The sequence below is a fragment of the Chelon labrosus genome (assembly GCF_963514085.1).
Source record: "Chelon labrosus genome assembly, chromosome: 24".
Lineage (NCBI taxonomy): Eukaryota > Metazoa > Chordata > Actinopteri > Mugiliformes > Mugilidae > Chelon > Chelon labrosus.
In genome coordinates, this window is record NC_140357.1 from 13,856,540 (window position 1) to 13,875,700 (window position 19,161).

The window sequence follows — 19,161 nt, forward strand, 5'->3', positions numbered from 1 at the left end:
CTGCTCCTCCTCCTCCTCCTCCTCCTCCTCCCCAACAGGTGCCAGTGTGTGTAGCTCAGTAGAGATGATCTGGACTAGGTCTTGTAGTGTGTGCAGGGCTGAGACCAGTCTCAGTCTCAGTCTCAGTCTGACTCTGATTGTTGCTCTGCTTGTTGCTCTGCTTGTTGTTGCAGTTGCCCAGAAGATCGTTGCCACCAGGAAGAAGCAGCAGTTGTCCATCGGTCCCTGCAAGTCGTTGCCCAACTCCCCCAGTCACACGTCTGTCTGCTCCACTCAGGTGTCAGCTGTCCACATCAGCCAGGTGTGTCCCTTTACCTACCGACCTCACCTCTCTACCTGACACACATGTTGACCTACAGATGTTGACCTCACTGGTCAACAGTCATCATGCTAGCCCGACAGGCTAACGGCAGCTAGCACGCTAATGTTCACTGATCTTTAAACCACTTATCATCCACACAGTCATCCTTCCTACCTCCTCCTCCTCCTCCTTCTTCTCCTTGTTTTTCTTTTTCTTCTCTCTCTTCTCCTCCTCCTCCTCCTCCTTCTTCTCTCCCTCTTCCTCTTCCTTCTTTTTCTCCTCCTCCTCCTGTTCCCCCTCCTCCTTCTTCTCCTCCGTTTCTTCCTCCTTTCTTCTTCTCCTCTTCCTCCTCCTCCTCTCTCTTCTTCTCTACCTCTCCTCATTTCTTCCTGCTCCTCCTCCTCCTGCTCCTCCTCTTTCTTCTTTTTCTTCTCCTTCTTCTCCTCCTCCTCCTTCCCCCTCCTTCCTTTCTTCCTCCTCCTCTTCCTCCACCTCTTCCTCCTTCCTCCTCCTTCTCCTCCTCCTCCTCCTCATCCTCCTACTCCTTCTTCACCTTCTTCTTCTTTCCCTCTTCCTCCTTTCTTCTTCTTCTCTACCTCTACTTCCTCCTCCTGCTCCTCCTCTCAGTCAGTCTTCCTCCTCCTCCTCCTCCTCACATATAATAATAATAAATAAATAAAGTCTCTTCCCTCCTCATCCTTCAGTCCTCCATTGATTCCTCATTAAAAGCTCATCACTCAGCTTCCTGCTCCTTGGGGAGTCATGTTTATCTGCACCTCCACAGATCAGCCTGCTCCTCCTCCTCCTCCTCCTCCTCCTGCTCCTCCCTGCAGATAGTTTTTACTTTAGTTCACTCAACTCCTGATTTCTTGTCCCGTCCCAGACCAGTAACGGCGGCGGCAGCCTGAGCGACTACTCTTCATCGGTGCCGTCTACGCCCAGCACCAGCCAGAAGGAGCTCCGCATCGACGTCCCGCAGACCACCAACACCCCGACGCCGGTCCGCAAGCAGTCCAAACGCCGCTCCAACCTCTTCACCGTGAGTCCCCGCCCACTGGGGCCCCGCCCACTGAGGCCCCGCCCACTGGGGCCCTCATCGATCCTATAACCTAATAAATGTTTCTTTATATCAGACCTGAACTCTAAACTTGTCCAGCCTCATTAAAACATCAGCCTCCAGCTCCACGTGTCGGCCGCCGCCACCGCCGCCACCGCCGCCGCGTCGCTAACTATTATTTCTTTCTCGTCTTTCGCAGTCGAGGAAGGCGAGCGAGCCGGACAAGGACAAGAAAGGCCTGGAGGCTCGGGCCGACAGCATCGGCAGCGGGCGGGCCATCCCCATCAAACAGGTGAGCCGTCCCGTCTGAAGCGTCTGAAGCCTCTGAAGCGTCTGAAGCGTCTGAGCCTCGGCTTGATTAACAGTGGAATCACACACTTGACATCAATTAGAGCGAGGGGCTCTCCCGGGTCCTCCAGCCGGATCATTAGCAGCAGCAGAGGGAAGGATTTATTTCACTGTCCTCTTTCTTCCTCCCCTCCCTCTGTTCGTCCTACTTCACGCGTCTCTTGTCGCTTCAAAAAGCCGCTTCCTCTCGTCTGTGTCGTCCTGAGCTCCTTGATACGGCGGCCGGCGGCGGCGTTTTTTTCCTTTTTTTTAAAAGGAACCACAGAAGAAGAAGGATGAAGGGAGCGAGCCACTGATCCCTGCTGCGGCGGCGAGGAGAGCACCTGAATTGGCTCTTATTTGTCGCAAACAAGCTCTCCCTCATGTCGAAGCAGCGGTAGGTGAGGAGGGGGGGTGAGGAGGGAGTGGGAGGGTGAAGCGATGTCTCCCGACAAGCAGAATCAGGCAATTAGCGAGCTCTAATCGCGGCCTCTCCAGTCGACGCCGCGGCCTCGTTTGTAATCTCCTAATGAACAAAATCGCATCTCTGATTAGGGGCGAGAGACATAGAGACGAGCTGAGAGAGAGAGAGAGGGGGGTGGGGGCGGGGGGGGGGGCTGGGCAGCTGCTGTTTGTGTTCGGGGGTCGACGTTTAAGAAAAGGCCCCGCTGAGCCGACACAGCACAGACCACGGTAATTGCTGCTGAACGTGTGAAAATCCCTCAAACTCTTCTTCTTCTTCTGTGGTGCTAATGCTCGCGCTGGAGCTCAGCAGGTGGAGGCGTTGTTTGGGGGGGGGGGGGGGGGGTCAGGTTATGTAGTGACCCCCAGAAACATGTGACTGAAGATCATCCTCCTCTGCTCATTTCCTGAATCTTATATTTTCACAAGTTCTGGTTTCGTCTGATTCACGTTTATGTCGAGACGTTTAGGAGCTTCAGGATTTAAATCAGGAGAGGCTAGCTCTTCCTAGCATCCTAGCTAACAGTAGCTCATCCTAGCATCCTAGCCAACATTAGCTCATCCTAGCATCCTAGCTAACAGTCATTCTTCTTAGCTTCCAAGCTAATAGCAGCTCCTTCGAGCCTCCTAGCTAACATTAGGCTCATCCTAGCCTCCTAGCTAATAGTAGTTCTTACCAGACTCCAAGCCTTCCACCCAGTAGTAGCTCTTTCTAGCATCCTAGGCATCCTAGCCTCCCAGCTAATAGTAGCTCCTTCTAGCTTAGCCTCCCAGCTAACAGTAGCTCTTCCTTGCCTCCAGCTAACAGTAGCTCTTCCTTGCCTCCAGCTAACAGTAGCTCTTCCTAGCCTCCAGCTAACAGTAGCTCTTCCTAGCCTCAGCTAATAGAGCTCATCCTTGCCTCCAGGTAACAGTAGCTCTTCCTAGCATCCCAGCTAACAGTAGCTCATCCTTGCCTCCAGCTAACAGTAGCTCTTCCTTGCCTCCAGCTAACAGTAGCTCTTCCTAGCCTCCCAGCTAACAGTAAGCTCATCCTTGCCGTCCGTCTAACAGTAGCTCTTCCTAGCCTCTTAGCTAACAGTAGCTCATCCTTGCCTCCAGCTAACAGTAGCTCTTCCTAGCCTCTCAGCTAACAGTAGCTCGTCCCAGCGTCCCAGCTAACAGTAGCTCATCCTAGCCTCCAGCTAACAGTAGCTCTTCCCAGCGTCCCAACTAACAGTAGCTCTTGCTAGCTTCCCAGCTAACAGTAGCTCTTCCTAGCGTCCCAGCTAACAGTAGCTCTTGCTAGCGTCCCAGCTAAACAGTAGCTCTTCCTAGCGTCCCACCTCACAGTAGCTCTTGCTAGCGTCCCAGCTAACAGTAGCTCTTGCTAGCGTCCCAGCTAACAGTAGCTCTTGCTAGCGTCCCAGCTAACAGTAGCTCTTGGTTCAGGTCCTGATATAAATAAGATAAATAAATCCGTTCATGACTCTGAAACCATTAAATCTTTAACAGACACGTCCCGTCGTCTCTTCTACTCTGGTTGCGAGTATCGTGATCTAAAAACCAGCTCGTCAGATTCACGCTAATAAAGTCAGACACGTTCTTGGCACAACATGGAGCCCTACACCCCTTCCTCCCTCCCTCCCCCTGCAGCTTCCTCCTGTTGTATGTGTTGGAAGTGGAGTCTAATTGATTTGATGGTTCCCTGTTCGTCAGCGTCGGCGCTGCAGACCTGATCCCTAATTAGACGGTTTTATTTGGACTGTAAGTGAGCTGCTCTTCACTTCATCCAGGCTTCAACCAGCGTTTACTCCGTTAACGTTTTAATGACCGTCACCTTTTAGTCCCAACAAACAACACACTTAAAAAAATATTACAGTTATATGAACGTTTACAAAAGACATTTACAGATATAAAAACTATTTTATAAAATAAAGGCTTTGTGTGTGGAGAGTAAACGTGACTGGGGCCTAACGTTGATCCCTGAGGGACGCCGTCTGTAGCTAATGTTAATTCTCCAGAGTGGTGTAGATGAGCAGCAGCCACTTATCGGCTCAGGACACCATAAAGAACGCCAAGCGAGTTATCACTGTCCTCACAGCTGTAACTTAACCAATTACCCAACTAATAGGCCTCTAAACCCACGACACATCACCTGTCAATCAGACGGAGTGGGCGGGGCCGTGGCCTCTTCTTCTCTGGTCTATCTGGAGGTGTATCTCCTTCCCGTCGCTCTATTGAACCCTCATGAGTGTGTGTTCGAGCCACTCCATTCGCTCGCTGCCGGTCCCGGTCTCATTAGCGAGGCTCTTAGCGCGACACTCGGCGACTCGGAGGTGACGGCGGCGTTTCTGAAACGGGAACGCCTTCGTTAAGAGTGTCCGGCGCTCATTAAATCCACTCACTCAGAGGCCAGGACACGGTGGCGCTAATGAGAACAGGGCGGGTTTCCACTCTGACACAATTAAAGTGCACACAACACGTTTAGAAAAAATAAAACTTGGCCAAGAGTTGGAGTGAAAATACTTAAAGGTTTTGACGAGAGGAGGAGGGTTTATCTGAGCAGGTGATTATTTTTCTGGTGATGGAGGAGCAAGAAGAAGTCACGCTGCTGAAGAAATGTTGAATAATAAACTTTAGAAAACAGAAAATCAGGATAAAACATCCTCATCTACCGCTAACAGTAGCTCTTCCTAGCCTCCCAGCTAATAGTAGCTCTTCCTAGCCTCCCAGCTAACAGTAGCTCTTCCTAGCCTCTCAGCTAACAGTAGCTCTTCCTAGCCTCTCAGCTAACAGTAGCTCTTCTTAGCCCCCCAGCTAATAGTAGCTCTTAATAACCTCCCAGCTAATAGTAGCTCTTCCTAGCCTCCCAGCTAACAGTAGCTCTTCCTAGCCTCCCAGCTAATAGTAGCTCTTAATAACCTCCCAGCTAATAGTAGCTCTTCCTAGCCTCCCAGCTAACAGTAGCTCTTCCTAGCCCCCCAGCTAATAGTAGCTCTTAATAACCTCCCAGCTAATAGTAGCTCTTCCTAGCCTCCCAGCTAACAGTAGCTCTTCATAGCCTCTCAGCTAAGAGTAGCTCTTCTTAGCCTCCCAGCTAATAGTAGCTCTTAATAACCTCCCAGCTAACAGTAGCTCTTCCTAGCCTCCCAGCTAATAGTAGCTCTTCCTAGCCTCCCAGCTAATAGTAGCTCTTAATAACCTCCCAGCTAACAGTAGCTCTTCCTAGCCTCCCAGCTAATAGTAGCTCTTCCTAGCCTCTCAGCTAACAGTAGCTCCTCCCAGCTAACAGTAGCTTTTCCTACCTCCCAGCTGACAGTAGCTCTTCCTAGCCTCCCAGCTAATAGTAGCTCTTCCTAGCCTCTCAACTAACAGTAGCTCTTCCTAGCCTCTCAGCTAATAGTAGCTCTTCCTAGCCTCCCAGCTAACAGTAGCTCTTCCTAGCCTCTCAGCTAACAGTAGCTCTTCTTAGCCTCCCAGCTAATAGTAGCTCTTAATAACCTCCCTGCTAACAGTAGCTCTTCCTAGCCTCCCAGCTAACAGTAGCTCTTCCTACCTCCCAGCTAATAGTAGCTCTTCCTACCTCCCAGCTAACAGTAGATCCTCTCAGCTAACAGCAGCTCTTCCTAGCCTCCCAGCTAATAGTAGCTCTTCCTAGCCTCCCAGCTAACAGTAGCTCTTCCTAGCCTCCCAGCTAATAGTAGCTCTTAATAACCTCCCAGCTAACAGTAGCTCTTCCTAGCCTCTCAGCTAACAGTAGCTCTTCCTAGCCTCCCAGCTAACAGTAGCTCTTCCTAGCCTCTCAGCTAACAGTAGCTCCTCCCAGCTAACAGTAGCTTTTCCTACCTCCCAGCTGACAGTAGCTCTTCCTAGCCTCCCAGCTAATAGTAGCTCTTCCTAGCCTCTCAACTAACAGTAGCTCTTCCTAGCCTCTCAGCTAATAGTAGCTCTTCCTAGCCTCCCAGCTAACAGTAGCTCTTCCTAGCCTCTCAGCTAACAGTAGCTCTTCTTAGCCTCCCAGCTAATAGTACCTCTTAATAACCTCCCTGCTAACAGTAGCTCTTAATAACCTCCCTGCTAACAGTAGCTCTTCCTAGCCTCCCAGCTAACAGTAGCTCTTCATCGCCTCCCAGCTAATAGTAGCTCTTCCTACCTCCCAGCTAACAGTAGCTCTTCCTACCTCCCAGCTAACAGTAGCTCCTCTCAGCTAACAGCAGCTCTTCCTAGCCTCCCAGCTAATAGTAGCTCTTCCTAGCCTCTCAGCTAACAGCAGCTCTTCCTAGCCTCCTGCAGACATGTTGATAATAAACTCGTGTCTAACTCCAGAGTTGTTTTTGTGTTTTAATATTAAAAGTGAGACGCTGCCTTAAAGAGTCTTGTTGTAATTAAGTCTCTGAGGGGTTTGACATCCAGGAAACATGTGGAGCTGAAGCTGAAACACCGTCGTCTTGTCGTGAGCGGATGCGTCCAGCTTTGTTTACAGAGGCTGTTGACGGCGCAGGGCTCCTCCGACATCTGCTCGCCGCCGCTAATTAGCCGCTAATTAGCCGCTAATTACCGGAGAGAGACGGGGAGACGCTCGCTCGCTCTGTCGGGGCGGCCGGCCGAGGCACTTTGAAAACCAACAATCTGACAAATTAATTTTCCGCGAGCCGCCCGGGACCGGACACACTGGAGAGGTGAAGCGGTGTTTGCTCAGCGAGGGTTGACTGAACTCAGACTTTAACAGGCGCCTGGATTTACAGCTCCTCAGGGGATCTGAACCCGGGACGCTGGACTCAGATGGAGCGAGAGGCTTCAGACAGTCAAAGTGTTCTGAACAGAGGAAGATCTGAGTTGGTTGGTTGATGGTGTATATGTAAGAATACGTTCTGAAGCTCCACCATGTTGACCCTGAACCATCGAACCTGACTCTGATCTGAAATAAAAACCTAAAGTCTCCAGGTTTCATTTAGAACGGCTCTGAATCTGGAGTGGAACCGGGACGTCCTGACCTCCAACCAGCCCGACGCTGAGCTCCTGAGTCGGACTCTTCGGAGCGTCTTCCTTGCGAGGGGCTGATTAGCGTTGTAATTGCCTCTCGCGGGCTTGAAGACGAGCGCGGGGCTGGGTGGGTTTTGACAAGTCTACTCGTCCCCCCTCGGCGCCGGGCGCTTTGTACGGAGTTAAATTGGATGGTTAATTCGGGTGTTATTTACCCTGTAATTCATTAGCTTCGCCCCGCCATTGGCAGCGGGCAGGCTGTAATTTCACGCTTCGCAATAAAAGATGTCTCATAATCTGCTTCATTTAGCAGCCAAAGAATTTAATGAAATTAACTGCAGCCCTAATTAAGACGGTGAATATTAAAGACCTGCTATCAAGGCTTTAACGAGGGTGACATGATCCGCCTTCCGCCGGATTGGAAAAATATCATTTCCTTGGGAAAGGTTGTCACCGCTCGGAGCCATTTTGGCCATGATGACATTTTTTGTCATGCACACTAACCCCTGGAAATGAGATTCTTCAGCGGGGTGGTGGGTGGAGGCGCCCTCTTTCAGTTTGAGAAATAATTAAAACAACGAACACAGGCGTCAATCAAAGAGCATTTTTAGAGCGTGCTCATTACGCCTCTGCTCGGCGGCGGTCTCCGTGGAGGTGTTGCTCCGAGCGCCGAGCGTCCCTGCGGTCTCTTTGTTGTCTCACACCACGCTACACTTGTTAGACTGATGAGGCGCTGGACGGGAGCGACCGCCGTTGACCCCGGGGGTCTCGGCGAGGAAGAGGAGCCGCGTCTCCTTCGCCTCCTGTCGCTCACCGACGCTCCAGTCGAGTGAGGGGCGAGGTTTTTTCAATCCACTAATGAATTGAGACTGCTGAAGTAAGGTTTGGATAATTGAGTTTCTAATTAATTACCCACAACTCTTATCAGATAAATCAGCTCCTCTTCAGGACCCCCACCCACTCCTCCTCCTCCTCCTCCTCCTTCTTTTTTCGGTGGTGGTTCATTTGATCCGGTTCTCGCCCTTCACCGTCCTTGCCTCGTCAACAGCGACCTTGTTGTGCTTGTCGCACAAAAATATTTCTAAACATTTCTTTGGCGTCAAGAGATGGACAACCTTCCTCAGGATCTGAAAAACTCACAAACGGCATGATAGCTTGGCAGGCTAGGAAGCTAAGACGCAGGCTAGGAAGCTAAGACGCAGGCTAGGAAGCTAAGACGCAGGCTAGGAAGCTAAGACGCTAACCGGAGGCCAAACAAATCAAACCGCAGACTGTCTGGGAGGCAAGGATGCTAAGTGGAGGCCAGACATGAGGCTAGAAAGCTATTGCGCTAACCTGCGGCTAGACCATCTGGGAGGCTAGGAAGCTAAGACGCTAACCGGAGGCCATACGCACCAAACTACTGACTATCTGGGAGGCTAGGACGCTGAGATGCTAACAGTCGGCCATATGTGTCAAACTGCAGACTATCTGGGAGCCTAGGAAGCTAAGGGGCTAACCGGCATCAATTAGCAGCAATCAAATAAATGTCTAACAGACGTAAAGGTTGAACTCTGTTGTGAAAGTGGTTTTTCGTCATCTCAAACATTTGTACGTTTGCTCAAAGAGAAGCGAGAGCGGCGCTGAGCGATGAAGCAACACTTCCCGGTATTTGCGGAGACGTCGGATTCATTCCGTCGTCCATCGCTCAGCGCCGTGACAAGCGATCAGTTTGTCACGAGGGGGGAAGCTAATTGAACGCAGCGTCGAGATCCTCCTGATGGGTAATATCTTTCATTAGTCACCGCCATGACACACTCTCTTATTTTACCTTGGGGAGGGGTGACAGCTCACAAGGTCTCCTCGTGGGACATCAGGGGAGATAAATACCTCCTCAGATATACTCCTCTCTGAAAGGGTGAAGTATGGTGGGGTGGCGCTCGGGGAAAGGTCGCCAGCTCGGGATGGGGGGGCTAGGGGGGGTATGAAGTCATTCGTTAGGCATCGGAAAACGTCCGACGGCGTCCCCGAGGTTTTTGTGGGTTTCTCGGAGCAGAAAGTGTAGAAAGTATAAAACGTCCAGGATTTATTCACACATCAACTTATAGATCCCCAAAAACTCCCCCCCACCCCCTCTGCCCCCCCCACACACACTGGGTGAAGTATGGTGGAGTAGTGCTTTAGAAAAGGTCGCTAGCTCGGGGGAGGCCAAGCGATGGGAGTCATTCGTTAAGAAGATGGGATGGTACCTGAGGGCGTGATTAAAGAGAAGAAGAAGAAGAAGAAGAAGTGGGACAGAAACATCTGGAAAGAAGCAGCAGCATGGACTTAGAACCAACAACCAACTTTGTGTCAGGTTTGATTCCCACTAATCTCAGTAACGGTCCTTGACTCAGACAATGGGCTCCAGAGAAGCCTCCTGAAGCCGTGACAGGATCTGAGCTGATATCTGGGGCCCACCCCCCATACATCCAGACCAGCTCACATCTCAAAGGCCTTTTACTTTTTAGCACGAGGTTCAATTAGAGGTGTCAGCGCCGGCCGACAGCCGAGTGGGAGGTGACGGCGGGAGTCCTGCCGTATCGCGGCGGCCATCTGATCCGGCCAGAGCAGCGCCCACGGGTCATCCATCATCCTCTGAGACAGAGCTGCTCTAATCTCTAGGAGACAAAAGGACGGGAATAAAAGGACGGACAAAAACCTCTTTAACCTCAGCGTCGCTACCTCCAACCTTTAAGGTTTTATTGACACTGGCCGCCCAGCGCCGCTAGTTAGCATCTTAGCTTCGTGGCTTAGAGAAAAGAAATAACTAAATAAACGCAAATACACTGATTTCCACTTCCAGATGACTCTCGTCTCCAAGCTAATAGTAGCTCTTCCTAACATCCAAGCTAATAGTAGCTCTTCCTAACATCCAAGCTAATAGTAGCTCTCCCTAGCCTCCAAGCTAATAGTAGCTCTTCCTAACATCCAAGCTAATAGTAGCTCTCCCTAGCCTCCAAGCTAATAGTAGCTCTTCCTAACATCCAAGCTAATAGTAGCTCTCCCTAGCCTCCAAGCTAACAGTAGCTCTTCCTAACATCCAAGCTGATAGTTGCTCTTCCTAGCCTCCAAGCTAATAGTAGCTCTTCCTAGCCTCCAAGCTAATAGTAGCTCTTCCTAGCCTCCAAGCTAAGAGTAGCTCTTCCTAGCTTCTTAGCTAACAGTAGCTCTTCCTAGCTTCCCAGCTAACAGTAGCTCTTCCTAGCTTCCCAGCTAACAGTAGCTCTTGCTAGCTTCCTAGCTAATGGTAGCTGTTCTTATCCTCCAAAATAACGGTAGCTCTTCTCAGCCTCCTAGCCAACAGTAGCTCTTCCTAGCCTCCCAATCATTGGCCGATTAGCGGTGTTGAACCTCTTTGACCTCCCAGAGTTCAGCGTTGCTAGCTCCAACCTTTAAATTTATTTTATTTAGACAAAGTTCTTGCTTCTAAACAAACGTGGACGTACGTCTGCATCGTTATTTTAATTGTTAGCTTTAATCAGCTTTAATTCCTCCAAACGTTAAGTTTACACGTTGATGTCTCAGATCTGATCCAGGTTGACAACGCCGCTAGTCTATTTCGGCGTTAGCTTGCTCGCTAGCAGGCGCTAATGGACGCTCAGCTGTCCTGACAGGTTGCGCTTAGCGTGTTTGAGTGTTTGTGGTTAGTTCACTGTCTCCAATAACTGTGGGACAGTCCAGTTGACCACAGCTTTTATTTTCTGTCTCTCTCGTCTCTTTGTCTCTGGAGCGTTAATGTCGCCGCCAATTAATGTTCCGTCTCCTCGGGGCCCACGGCTCCGTCCCGCCGCCGCCGCCGCCGCCGCCTTAATGAAAGCTGAGCGGTCAGGGCAGCAGGGAGCAGGCTTCTGTCCATCAACGGGCCCGTCCATCTACCCCCTCTTCTTGTTCTTCTTCTTCTTCGGTGGTGCCTCTACCCCCTCCTCCTCCCCCCTTCACGGCTGGACTCTATTAATATCCTGAGTCAGAGTGTTAATGTTGTAGAGGTCCAGTGAAGTGACACGCGTGGCAGCACGGCTGTAATTGCTAATCAGCGGACAGTTTTATCCCCCGCCGCCACCTCTTCCTCTCGCTCTCTCCCCCCTCTCTCTTTTTATCTCCCTCTCTCTCACCTAATGAATAAGGCTTAAATGAAGTGTGGGCGGGCGGTCGGGCGGTCGCTCGGCCTAAACGGTCAGTCAGCCGGAGCTGATGTGCGTAGGAGAGAGATTTTAAATGCGAGCTGATTCCCCTCCGTCTTCACGGCCTCTTCCAGCTCCAGACGTTAAAGTCTTGTTTGTTTATCCGTCTTTAATCTCGTTAGCTTCGCTCCGGATGTGACAATCCAGACGTAAAACATGGAGGACGCCCTGACTCCTGCTTCCTTTTAAATGAGGCCGTTACAAAACCGTTAAAATAGATTCACCCGAAGTCCAGTAAAGAGAAAAAGAAACTAAATCAACTGATGAAGGTTCAACTTCCTCCTGAAAATGACTCTGCGGGATTTAGTTACATCTTCTTAGCCTACCAGCTAACAGTAGCTCTTCCTAGCCTTCAAGCTAACAGCCGCTCTTCCTAGCCTCCCAGCTAACAGCAGCTCTTCCTAGCCTCCCAGCTAACAGTAGCTCTTACTAGCCTCCCAGCTAACAGTAGCTCTTCCTAGCCTCCCAGGTAACAGTAGCTCTTACTAGCCTCCCAGCTAACAGTAGCTCTTACTAGCCTCCCAGCTAACAGTAGCTCTTACTAGCCTCCCAGCTAACAGCAGCTCTTCCTAGCCTCCCAGCTAACAGTAGCCCTTCCTAGCCTCCCAGCTAACAGCAGCTCTTCCTAGCCTCCCAGCTAACAGTAGCTCTTACTAGCCTCCCAGCTAACAGTAGCTCTTCCTAGCCTCCCAGCTAACAGTAGCTCTTACTAGCCTCCCAGCTAACAGTAGCTCTTACTAGCCTCCCAGCTAACAGCAGCTCTTCCTAGCCTCCCAGCTAACAGTAGCCCTTCCTAGCCTCCCAGCTAACAGTAGCTCTTACTAGCCTCCCAGCTAACAGCAGCTCTTCCTAGCCTCCCAGCTAACAGTAGCTCTTACTAGCCTCCCAGCTAACAGTAGCTCTTACTAGCCTCCCAGCTAACAGTAGCTCTTACTAGCCTCCCAGCTAACAGTAGCTCTTCCTAGCCTTCAAGCTAACAGTATCTCATCCTAGCCTCCATGCTAACAGTATCTCTTCCTAGCCTACCAGTTCGCAGTATCTCTTCCTAGCCTACCAGTTCGCAGTGGCTCTTCCTAGCCTCCAAGCTAACAGTAGCTGTTCCTATCCTCCCAGCGAACAGTAGCTCTTCCTAGCCTTCCAGTTTGCAGTAGCTCTTCCTGGCCTCCATGCTAACAGTATCTCGTCCTAGCCTCCATCCTAACAGTAGCTCTTCCTAGCCTCCATGCTAACAGTAGCTCTTCCTAGCCTCTTGGATAACAGTAGCTCTTCCTAGCCTCCCAGATAACAGTATCTCTTCCTAGCTTCTCAGCTAACAGTAGCTCTTCCTATCCTCCCAGCTAACAGTAGCTCTTCCTATCCTCCCAGCTAACAGTAGCTCTTACTAGCCTCCCAGCTAACAGTAGCTCTTCCTAGCCTCCCAGGTAACAGTAGCTCTTCCTAGCCTTCCAGCTAACAGCAGCTCTTACTAGCCTCCCAGCTAACAGTAGCTCTTACTAGCCTCCCAGCTAACAGTAGCTCTTACTAGCCTCCCAGCTAACAGTAGCTCTTCCTAGCCTTCAAGCTAACAGTATCTCATCCTAGCCTCCATGCTAACAGTATCTCTTCCTAGCCTACCAGTTCGCAGTATCTCTTCCTAGCCTACCAGTTCGCAGTGGCTCTTCCTAGCCTCCAAGCTAACAGTAGCTGTTCCTATCCTCCCAGCGAACAGTAGCTCTTCCTAGCCTTCCAGTTTGCAGTAGCTCTTCCTGGCCTCCATGCTAACAGTATCTCGTCCTAGCCTCCATCCTAACAGTAGCTCTTCCTAGCCTCCATGCTAACAGTAGCTCTTCCTGGCCTCTTGGATAACAGTAGCTCTTCCTAGCCTCCCAGATAACAGTATCTCTTCCTAGCCTCCCAGCTAACAGTAGCTCTTCCTAGCCTCCAAGCTAACAGTAGCTCTTCCAAGCCTTCCAGTTTGCAGTATCTCTTCCTAGCCTCCATGCTAACAGTATCTCGTCCTAGCCTCCATCCTAACAGTATCTCTATGTTTGTCTCTTTGTTGCTGCTTGTTCTTAAATCTTTCCGCTCCTTTAGATTTAATAGATCCATTTAACTGAGGTTAGCAGCAGCTTTAAGGAGCAGAGAAGAGACGAGCTCATTATTCGTGGCCGGGCTAACGATGCTGTTTGTTTGCGGATCATTTCTGGTCTGATGATTCTCTGTGGTTTGTGTTTTCCTGCAGGGCATGCTGCTGAAGAGAAGCGGTAAATCCCTCAACAAGGAGTGGAAGAAGAAGTACGTGACGCTGTGTGACAACGGACTGCTAACCTACCACCCCAGCCTCCATGTAAGACCCCCACCACCACCACCCCCCATCAGTGAGGCTGTGCCAGCTCCTCTGCTCTGGCCTCCATCATCAGCAGTGTGGATGTCTGTGTATTAATTAGGACTCGTCGTCTGTTTGCCCTCGTCAGGGCTGATGATGTGAATATCAGCTGTAATGTCTCTGCTAATTGCCCCAGCTCTCTGCCCTGTTGGCTCAACGTCCTGGCTTTGGTCCTGGCTCTGGTCCTGGCTCTGCTCCTGGTCCTGGCTCTGGTTCTAGATCTGGTCCTGGCTCTGGTCCTGGCTCTGGTCTTGGCTCTAGTTCTAGATCTGGTCCTGGCTCTGGTCCTGGCTCTGGTTCTAGATCTGGTCCTGGCTCTGCTCCTAGCTCTGGTCCTGGTCCTGGCTCTGGTCCTGGCTCTGGTCTTGGTCCTGGCTCTGGTTCTAGATCTGGTCCTGGCTCTAGTTCTAGATCTGGTTCTGGCTCTGGTCCTAGATCTGGTCCTAGATCTGGTCCTGGCTCTGGTCCTCGATCTGGTCCTAGATCTGGTCCTAGATCTGATCCTGGATCTAGTCCTGGCTCTGGTCCTAGATTTGGTCCTGGCTCTGGTCCTGGTATTCATCTGGGTTGAGACCTGATTCTGTACTGGTTTTGGCCACAACACTGGACTGGTATTTAGCTGGTTCTGGAAGGGTGTTAAACTGGATTTTGGACCTGGTTCAGGACTTGGATTTTGAACCTAGTATTGGACCTGGTTAGTCTGGTTTGGTCTGGTTTCAGACTATTTTGGACTGGGTTTTAGACCGGTACAGGGCTTGGATTTGGACTGACTTTGGTCAAGTGTTCTACCAGTTTTAAACCTGGTCCAAACCTAGGTCTAAAACCAGTTTTAGACCTAGGTTTGGACCAGGTATTGAACTTCATTTTGGACTGTTGTTAGGCTGGTTTTGGACCCAATGTTGGACCTGGTATTGGACCTGGGTTCGTACTGGTATTAGTTTTTCTTTCTACCCAGAGTTGGACATGCTTTTGAACTTTGTTTCGGCCCTGGTTTAGGCCCTGGTTTAGGCCCTGGTTTAGGACCTGGTTTAGATCATCTGGTTTAGGACCTGGTTTAGGACCTGGTTTAGGCCCTGGTTTAGGCCCTGGTTTAGATCATCTGGCCTCTATTTGCAGTTTATTTATTGGCTGCTGTTTCAGTTGAAGGCTGCTGAACAGTTCATTCCTGTCTCTCGACCGTCTGCGTTGGAGCAAGGCACTCCTGCAGCCAGTGGTTGTCGGTTCGATTCCCGCCGGAGCTGCTCCTCCCCGACACGTCGACACACTTCACCAAAGTGCCCCCGTCCGTCAGCGCTCAGAGCAGCTGATGCAGTAAATTAGTGTTAAAACTCATCAGTTAACACATCAACACACACAAACCGCCTCCAGCTCCAGGAACCAGGTTTTCCTGAGCGCCCTGCATCTGCAGCGCCGCCGCCAATTAGCTTGTTTGCGGAGGCTAATCGAATGAAACTCAATCAGCGCCGCTAATTGCCCGACTATGTGCAAAGAAATCACATTAATGCCGCTAATTAAGTGGATGGCAATAGATGCCACCTCATTGGCAAGAAAGGTCTGAAGAGAAGGAGAAGAATGAGACGAGAGCAGAATGAACGAATGAATGAATGAATGAATGAATGACTGAATGAACGAATGAACGGCCTCTTGTATTGGACAGATTCTCAGCAGTGACATCATCTGAGACATTTGTAGAAATGTGTTTATACGAGTGAGAAACCAACAAACCAGCCTGACTTTACAACTGGTATCAGGCTGTTGGACCTGGATTAGGACCCGGTTTAGGACCAGGACTGTACTTCTGGTCCTAAACCAGCTGGTGTTTGGCTGGCTAAGGCCTTAGGACCTGGTTTTGGCCTGTTTTTTGGACCAATTTTGACCTGGTGTTAGGACCTGGTTTTGGACTGGTTTAGGACCAGTTTTAGGACACCTTTAGGGGCAGTTTTGGACCTGGTTGAGGACTGATATTGAACTCAGTTTTGGACTGTTGCTAGGCCAGTTTAGGACCGGTATTATACTTTAATCTGGACCAGTTTTGACCTGGTATTATGCTTTAATCTGGACCAGTTTGGACCTGGTCTTGACCTGGTATTACACTTTAATCTGGACCAGTTTGGACCTGGTTTTGACCTGGTATTATGCTTTAATCTGGACCTGGTTTTGACCTGGTATTATGCTTTAATCTGGACCAGTATGGACCTGGTTTTGACCTGGTATTATGATTTAATCTGGACCAGTTTGGACCTGGTTTTGACCTGGTATTACACTTTAATCTGGACCAGTTTGGACCTGGTTTTGACCTGGTTTTATACTTTAATCTGGGCCTGGTTCTGAGTGTTGGTTGGACAGATCTGTTCGTCTGGTGGTCCATCGACCGCTGTGGGCGCTGGTCTTGATGGATCCATGTTTGCGTGGCCGTCAGCAGCCTCTTCTCTGTTCAGGTTTCATTTCTCACAGCGACCTCGTTGTTTATGCATCAGTTTCAAGGCGCCGCTCGCTCGCTCGCTCGCCGCCGCCTGCTGTCGCTGCGTTTGGTCGATACATCCGTCCTGGACGATCGGGCCGATGATGAAAGCTCTCAGATGCAAATGGAGACTCAATTACCTCGGTCAATCTGTCGGAGGTGTGAGTGTGGAGGGTTTACCCAGCGGGCCGCCGGCTCCAGGGCTCTCCAGTGGCTTGTTAAGACGCCGTCGAGAGCACTTGGCTTTGAATTGGCCTTTTGTCAGCCGAGCTGCCAGAGGGAGGCGGGAAACTGAGAGAGAGCGACGCCACGTTTCTGTCTCAGAGACCGGTTAGAGAAGAAGCAGCAGCAGCAGCAGCATTTAAATGTTAGAGACGGTTTAATCCGGCCCAGCGGTCGCTGGAGCTTCATTTGTCCTCGTCTCCTTCATGCTGAAGAGGAGGCCGACCTCCCACGATGCACTGCTCCTCTCAGGTCGCCGCTGACTCTCCACCCGCCTCAGAGGGACGGGGGTGTGGATTTAACAAGCGCCTCTCAATAGTCATTAGCGCTTCATCTCGTCTGATCTGGTAGTGGGGGGGGGGGCTAGGTGTCCGGCAGCGACCGACGAACGGACGGAGTGTTGGGACACTTGAACGCTGCTTTAAGAGATTAGCTATGTGTCCACTGTATCATCTCACAATGTCGCTAAAACATGCTAACTGCACAGCTAAAGATATAAAACATGCTAACTACACAGCTAAAGATATATAACATGCTAACTACACAGCTAAAGATATATAACATGCTAACTACACAGCTAAAGATATATAACATGCTAACTACACAGCGAAAGATATAAAACATGCTAACTACACAGCGAAAGATATATAACATGCTAACTACACAGCTAAAGATATAAAACATGCTAACTACACAGCTAAAGATATAGAAAGAGGCTAACTACTTATCTAAAGTCATAGATATAAGCTACCTGCTCAGCAGAAGTCACACAAAGAAGCTAACTATTAAGCCAATAATATAAATATAGGTTAACTACTCTGTTAGAGTCACATTAAAAATGCTAACTACTCAGCTAAAGTTAGAGAAAGATGCTAACTACTCAGCTAAAGTTAGAGAAAGATGCTAACTACTCAGCTAAAGTTAGAGAAAGATGCTAACTACTCAGATAAAGTTGGAGAAAGATGCTAACCTCTCAGCTAAAGTCACACAAAGAAGCTAAGTGCTGTGTGTTTTTTGTTGAGACTGAGGATAGTCGGCGTCTTCATGTCGTCTCCATGAGCTTTAAATGTAAAACTCCTCCCTCCTCTCTCAGGACTACATGCAGAACGTCCACGGTAAGGAGATCGACCTGCTCAGGACCACGGTCAAGGTGCCGGGGAAGAGGCCGCCGCGCGCCGTGTCCACCTGCGCCGCCATGCCGAGCCCCAAGACCAACGGCCTGACGAAGGACATGAGCAGCCTGCAGCTGGGACAGACGCCAGGTGAGCTACAGACATGCTAACTACACAGCTAAAGCTAAACAGATGCTAACTACACAGCTAAAGCTAAACAGATGCTAACTACACAGCTAAAGCTAAAGACATGCTAACTACACAGCTAAAGCTAAAGACATGCTAACTACACAGCTAAAGCTAAACATGATGCTAACTACCCAGCTAAAGTTGTTGGACAAGACAAAATCAACACATTTGAAACTAAGTGAAGTCTGAATAAATCCAATCTGTTAAAATCCAAAGCTAATAATTGATGAAGTCGCAGTAAATGATGTTTAAGTCCAAACATTTGCATACGCCCGGTGTAAATCCTTCCACTCAGCCGTAATTAACCCGACTACACGACTCCAGTTATTTCCTAATTGAGCTCCTAATGGCGTGTTTTGTCCTTCCTGAGTCAATAAAGGTTTGATTGAAGGAGTCGACAATAAAAAGTAGGAGTTGAGGCTGGAAACACGCAGGATGCTTCTTATCACCTGGAGGAGGACGTCGTAAAACAAAAGTGGTACACAGCGACATAAAGCAGCTCTGCTGAAGCTTAAATCAAACACACCCTGGGATCCAGGAGGCCCGAGCTAATAGCATGAATATTCAGTGAGCCGTACTCCATGTACTAATTATTGTCATGAATATTAATGCAATCAGAGTCCTGGCTCCACTCAGCCAGCACCAAGAAATGAGCTGTAATGAGAGAATGGGGGAGGCAGAGGGGGGAGGCGGAGGGGGGAGGCAGAGGGGATGATTCACCCGGCTGTTGGACCACACTGCGTTCGCTAACTCAAGGGTTTGATTTAAGCAGCCTCTGCCTTTTACTGCTGCTGGAGTTTATAGGAGCTCCTTAAAACCACAACAGCCTTTAAAACACCTTTAAAAACAAGACGAAGAAGAAGAAGAAGAAGAAGAAGAACGGTCCACGGCTTTAATTGAATCTAAAACTGTCATGTTCTACGTTTGAGTAACGATCTAAATGGGATCTGATCATTAAGAGTCGGTTCTAAAGACTGATCCAGGAAGTACTCAGCTAATTATCTATCACACATGCTAACGACTCAGCTAAATGAAACAAGATGCTAACGACTCAACTAAATAAAATAAGATGCTAACGACTCAGCTAAATGAAACAAGATGCTAACGACTCAACTAAATAAAATAAGATGCTAACGACTCAGCTGAATGAAATAAGATGCTAACTATTCAGCTAAAATCATATAAAGGTGCTAACTACTAAACTAAATTCATATAAAGATGCTAACTATTCAGCTAAATTCATATAAAGATGCTAACTACTCAGCTCTAGTCATATAAAGATGCTAAATACTAAGCTAATGTCATGTAAAGATGTTAACTACTAAGATAAATTCATATAAAGATGCTAACTGCTAAGATAAATTCATATAAAGATGCTAACTGCTAAGATAAATTCATATAAAGATGCTAACTACTACGCTAAAGTAATTTAAAGATGCTAACTACTAAGCGAATGTCATATAAAGATGCTAACTATTCAGGTAAATTCATATAAAGA

At 49.3% G+C, this 19,161-nt stretch overlaps 1 protein-coding gene across 1 annotated transcript in view; it reads left to right on the forward strand.

Moving 5' to 3' along the window:
• The window catches only part of agap1 (ArfGAP with GTPase domain, ankyrin repeat and PH domain 1), a 77,607-nt gene that overhangs the window by 32,823 nt on the left and 25,623 nt on the right, over positions 1-19,161 (forward strand). The window contains 5 exon segments of the mRNA XM_084574461.1: positions 174-301; positions 1,185-1,340; positions 1,558-1,650; positions 13,536-13,640; positions 17,456-17,624. Of these exon segments, the coding sequence (XP_084430587.1) occupies positions 174-301; positions 1,185-1,340; positions 1,558-1,650; positions 13,536-13,640; positions 17,456-17,624 (651 nt within the window).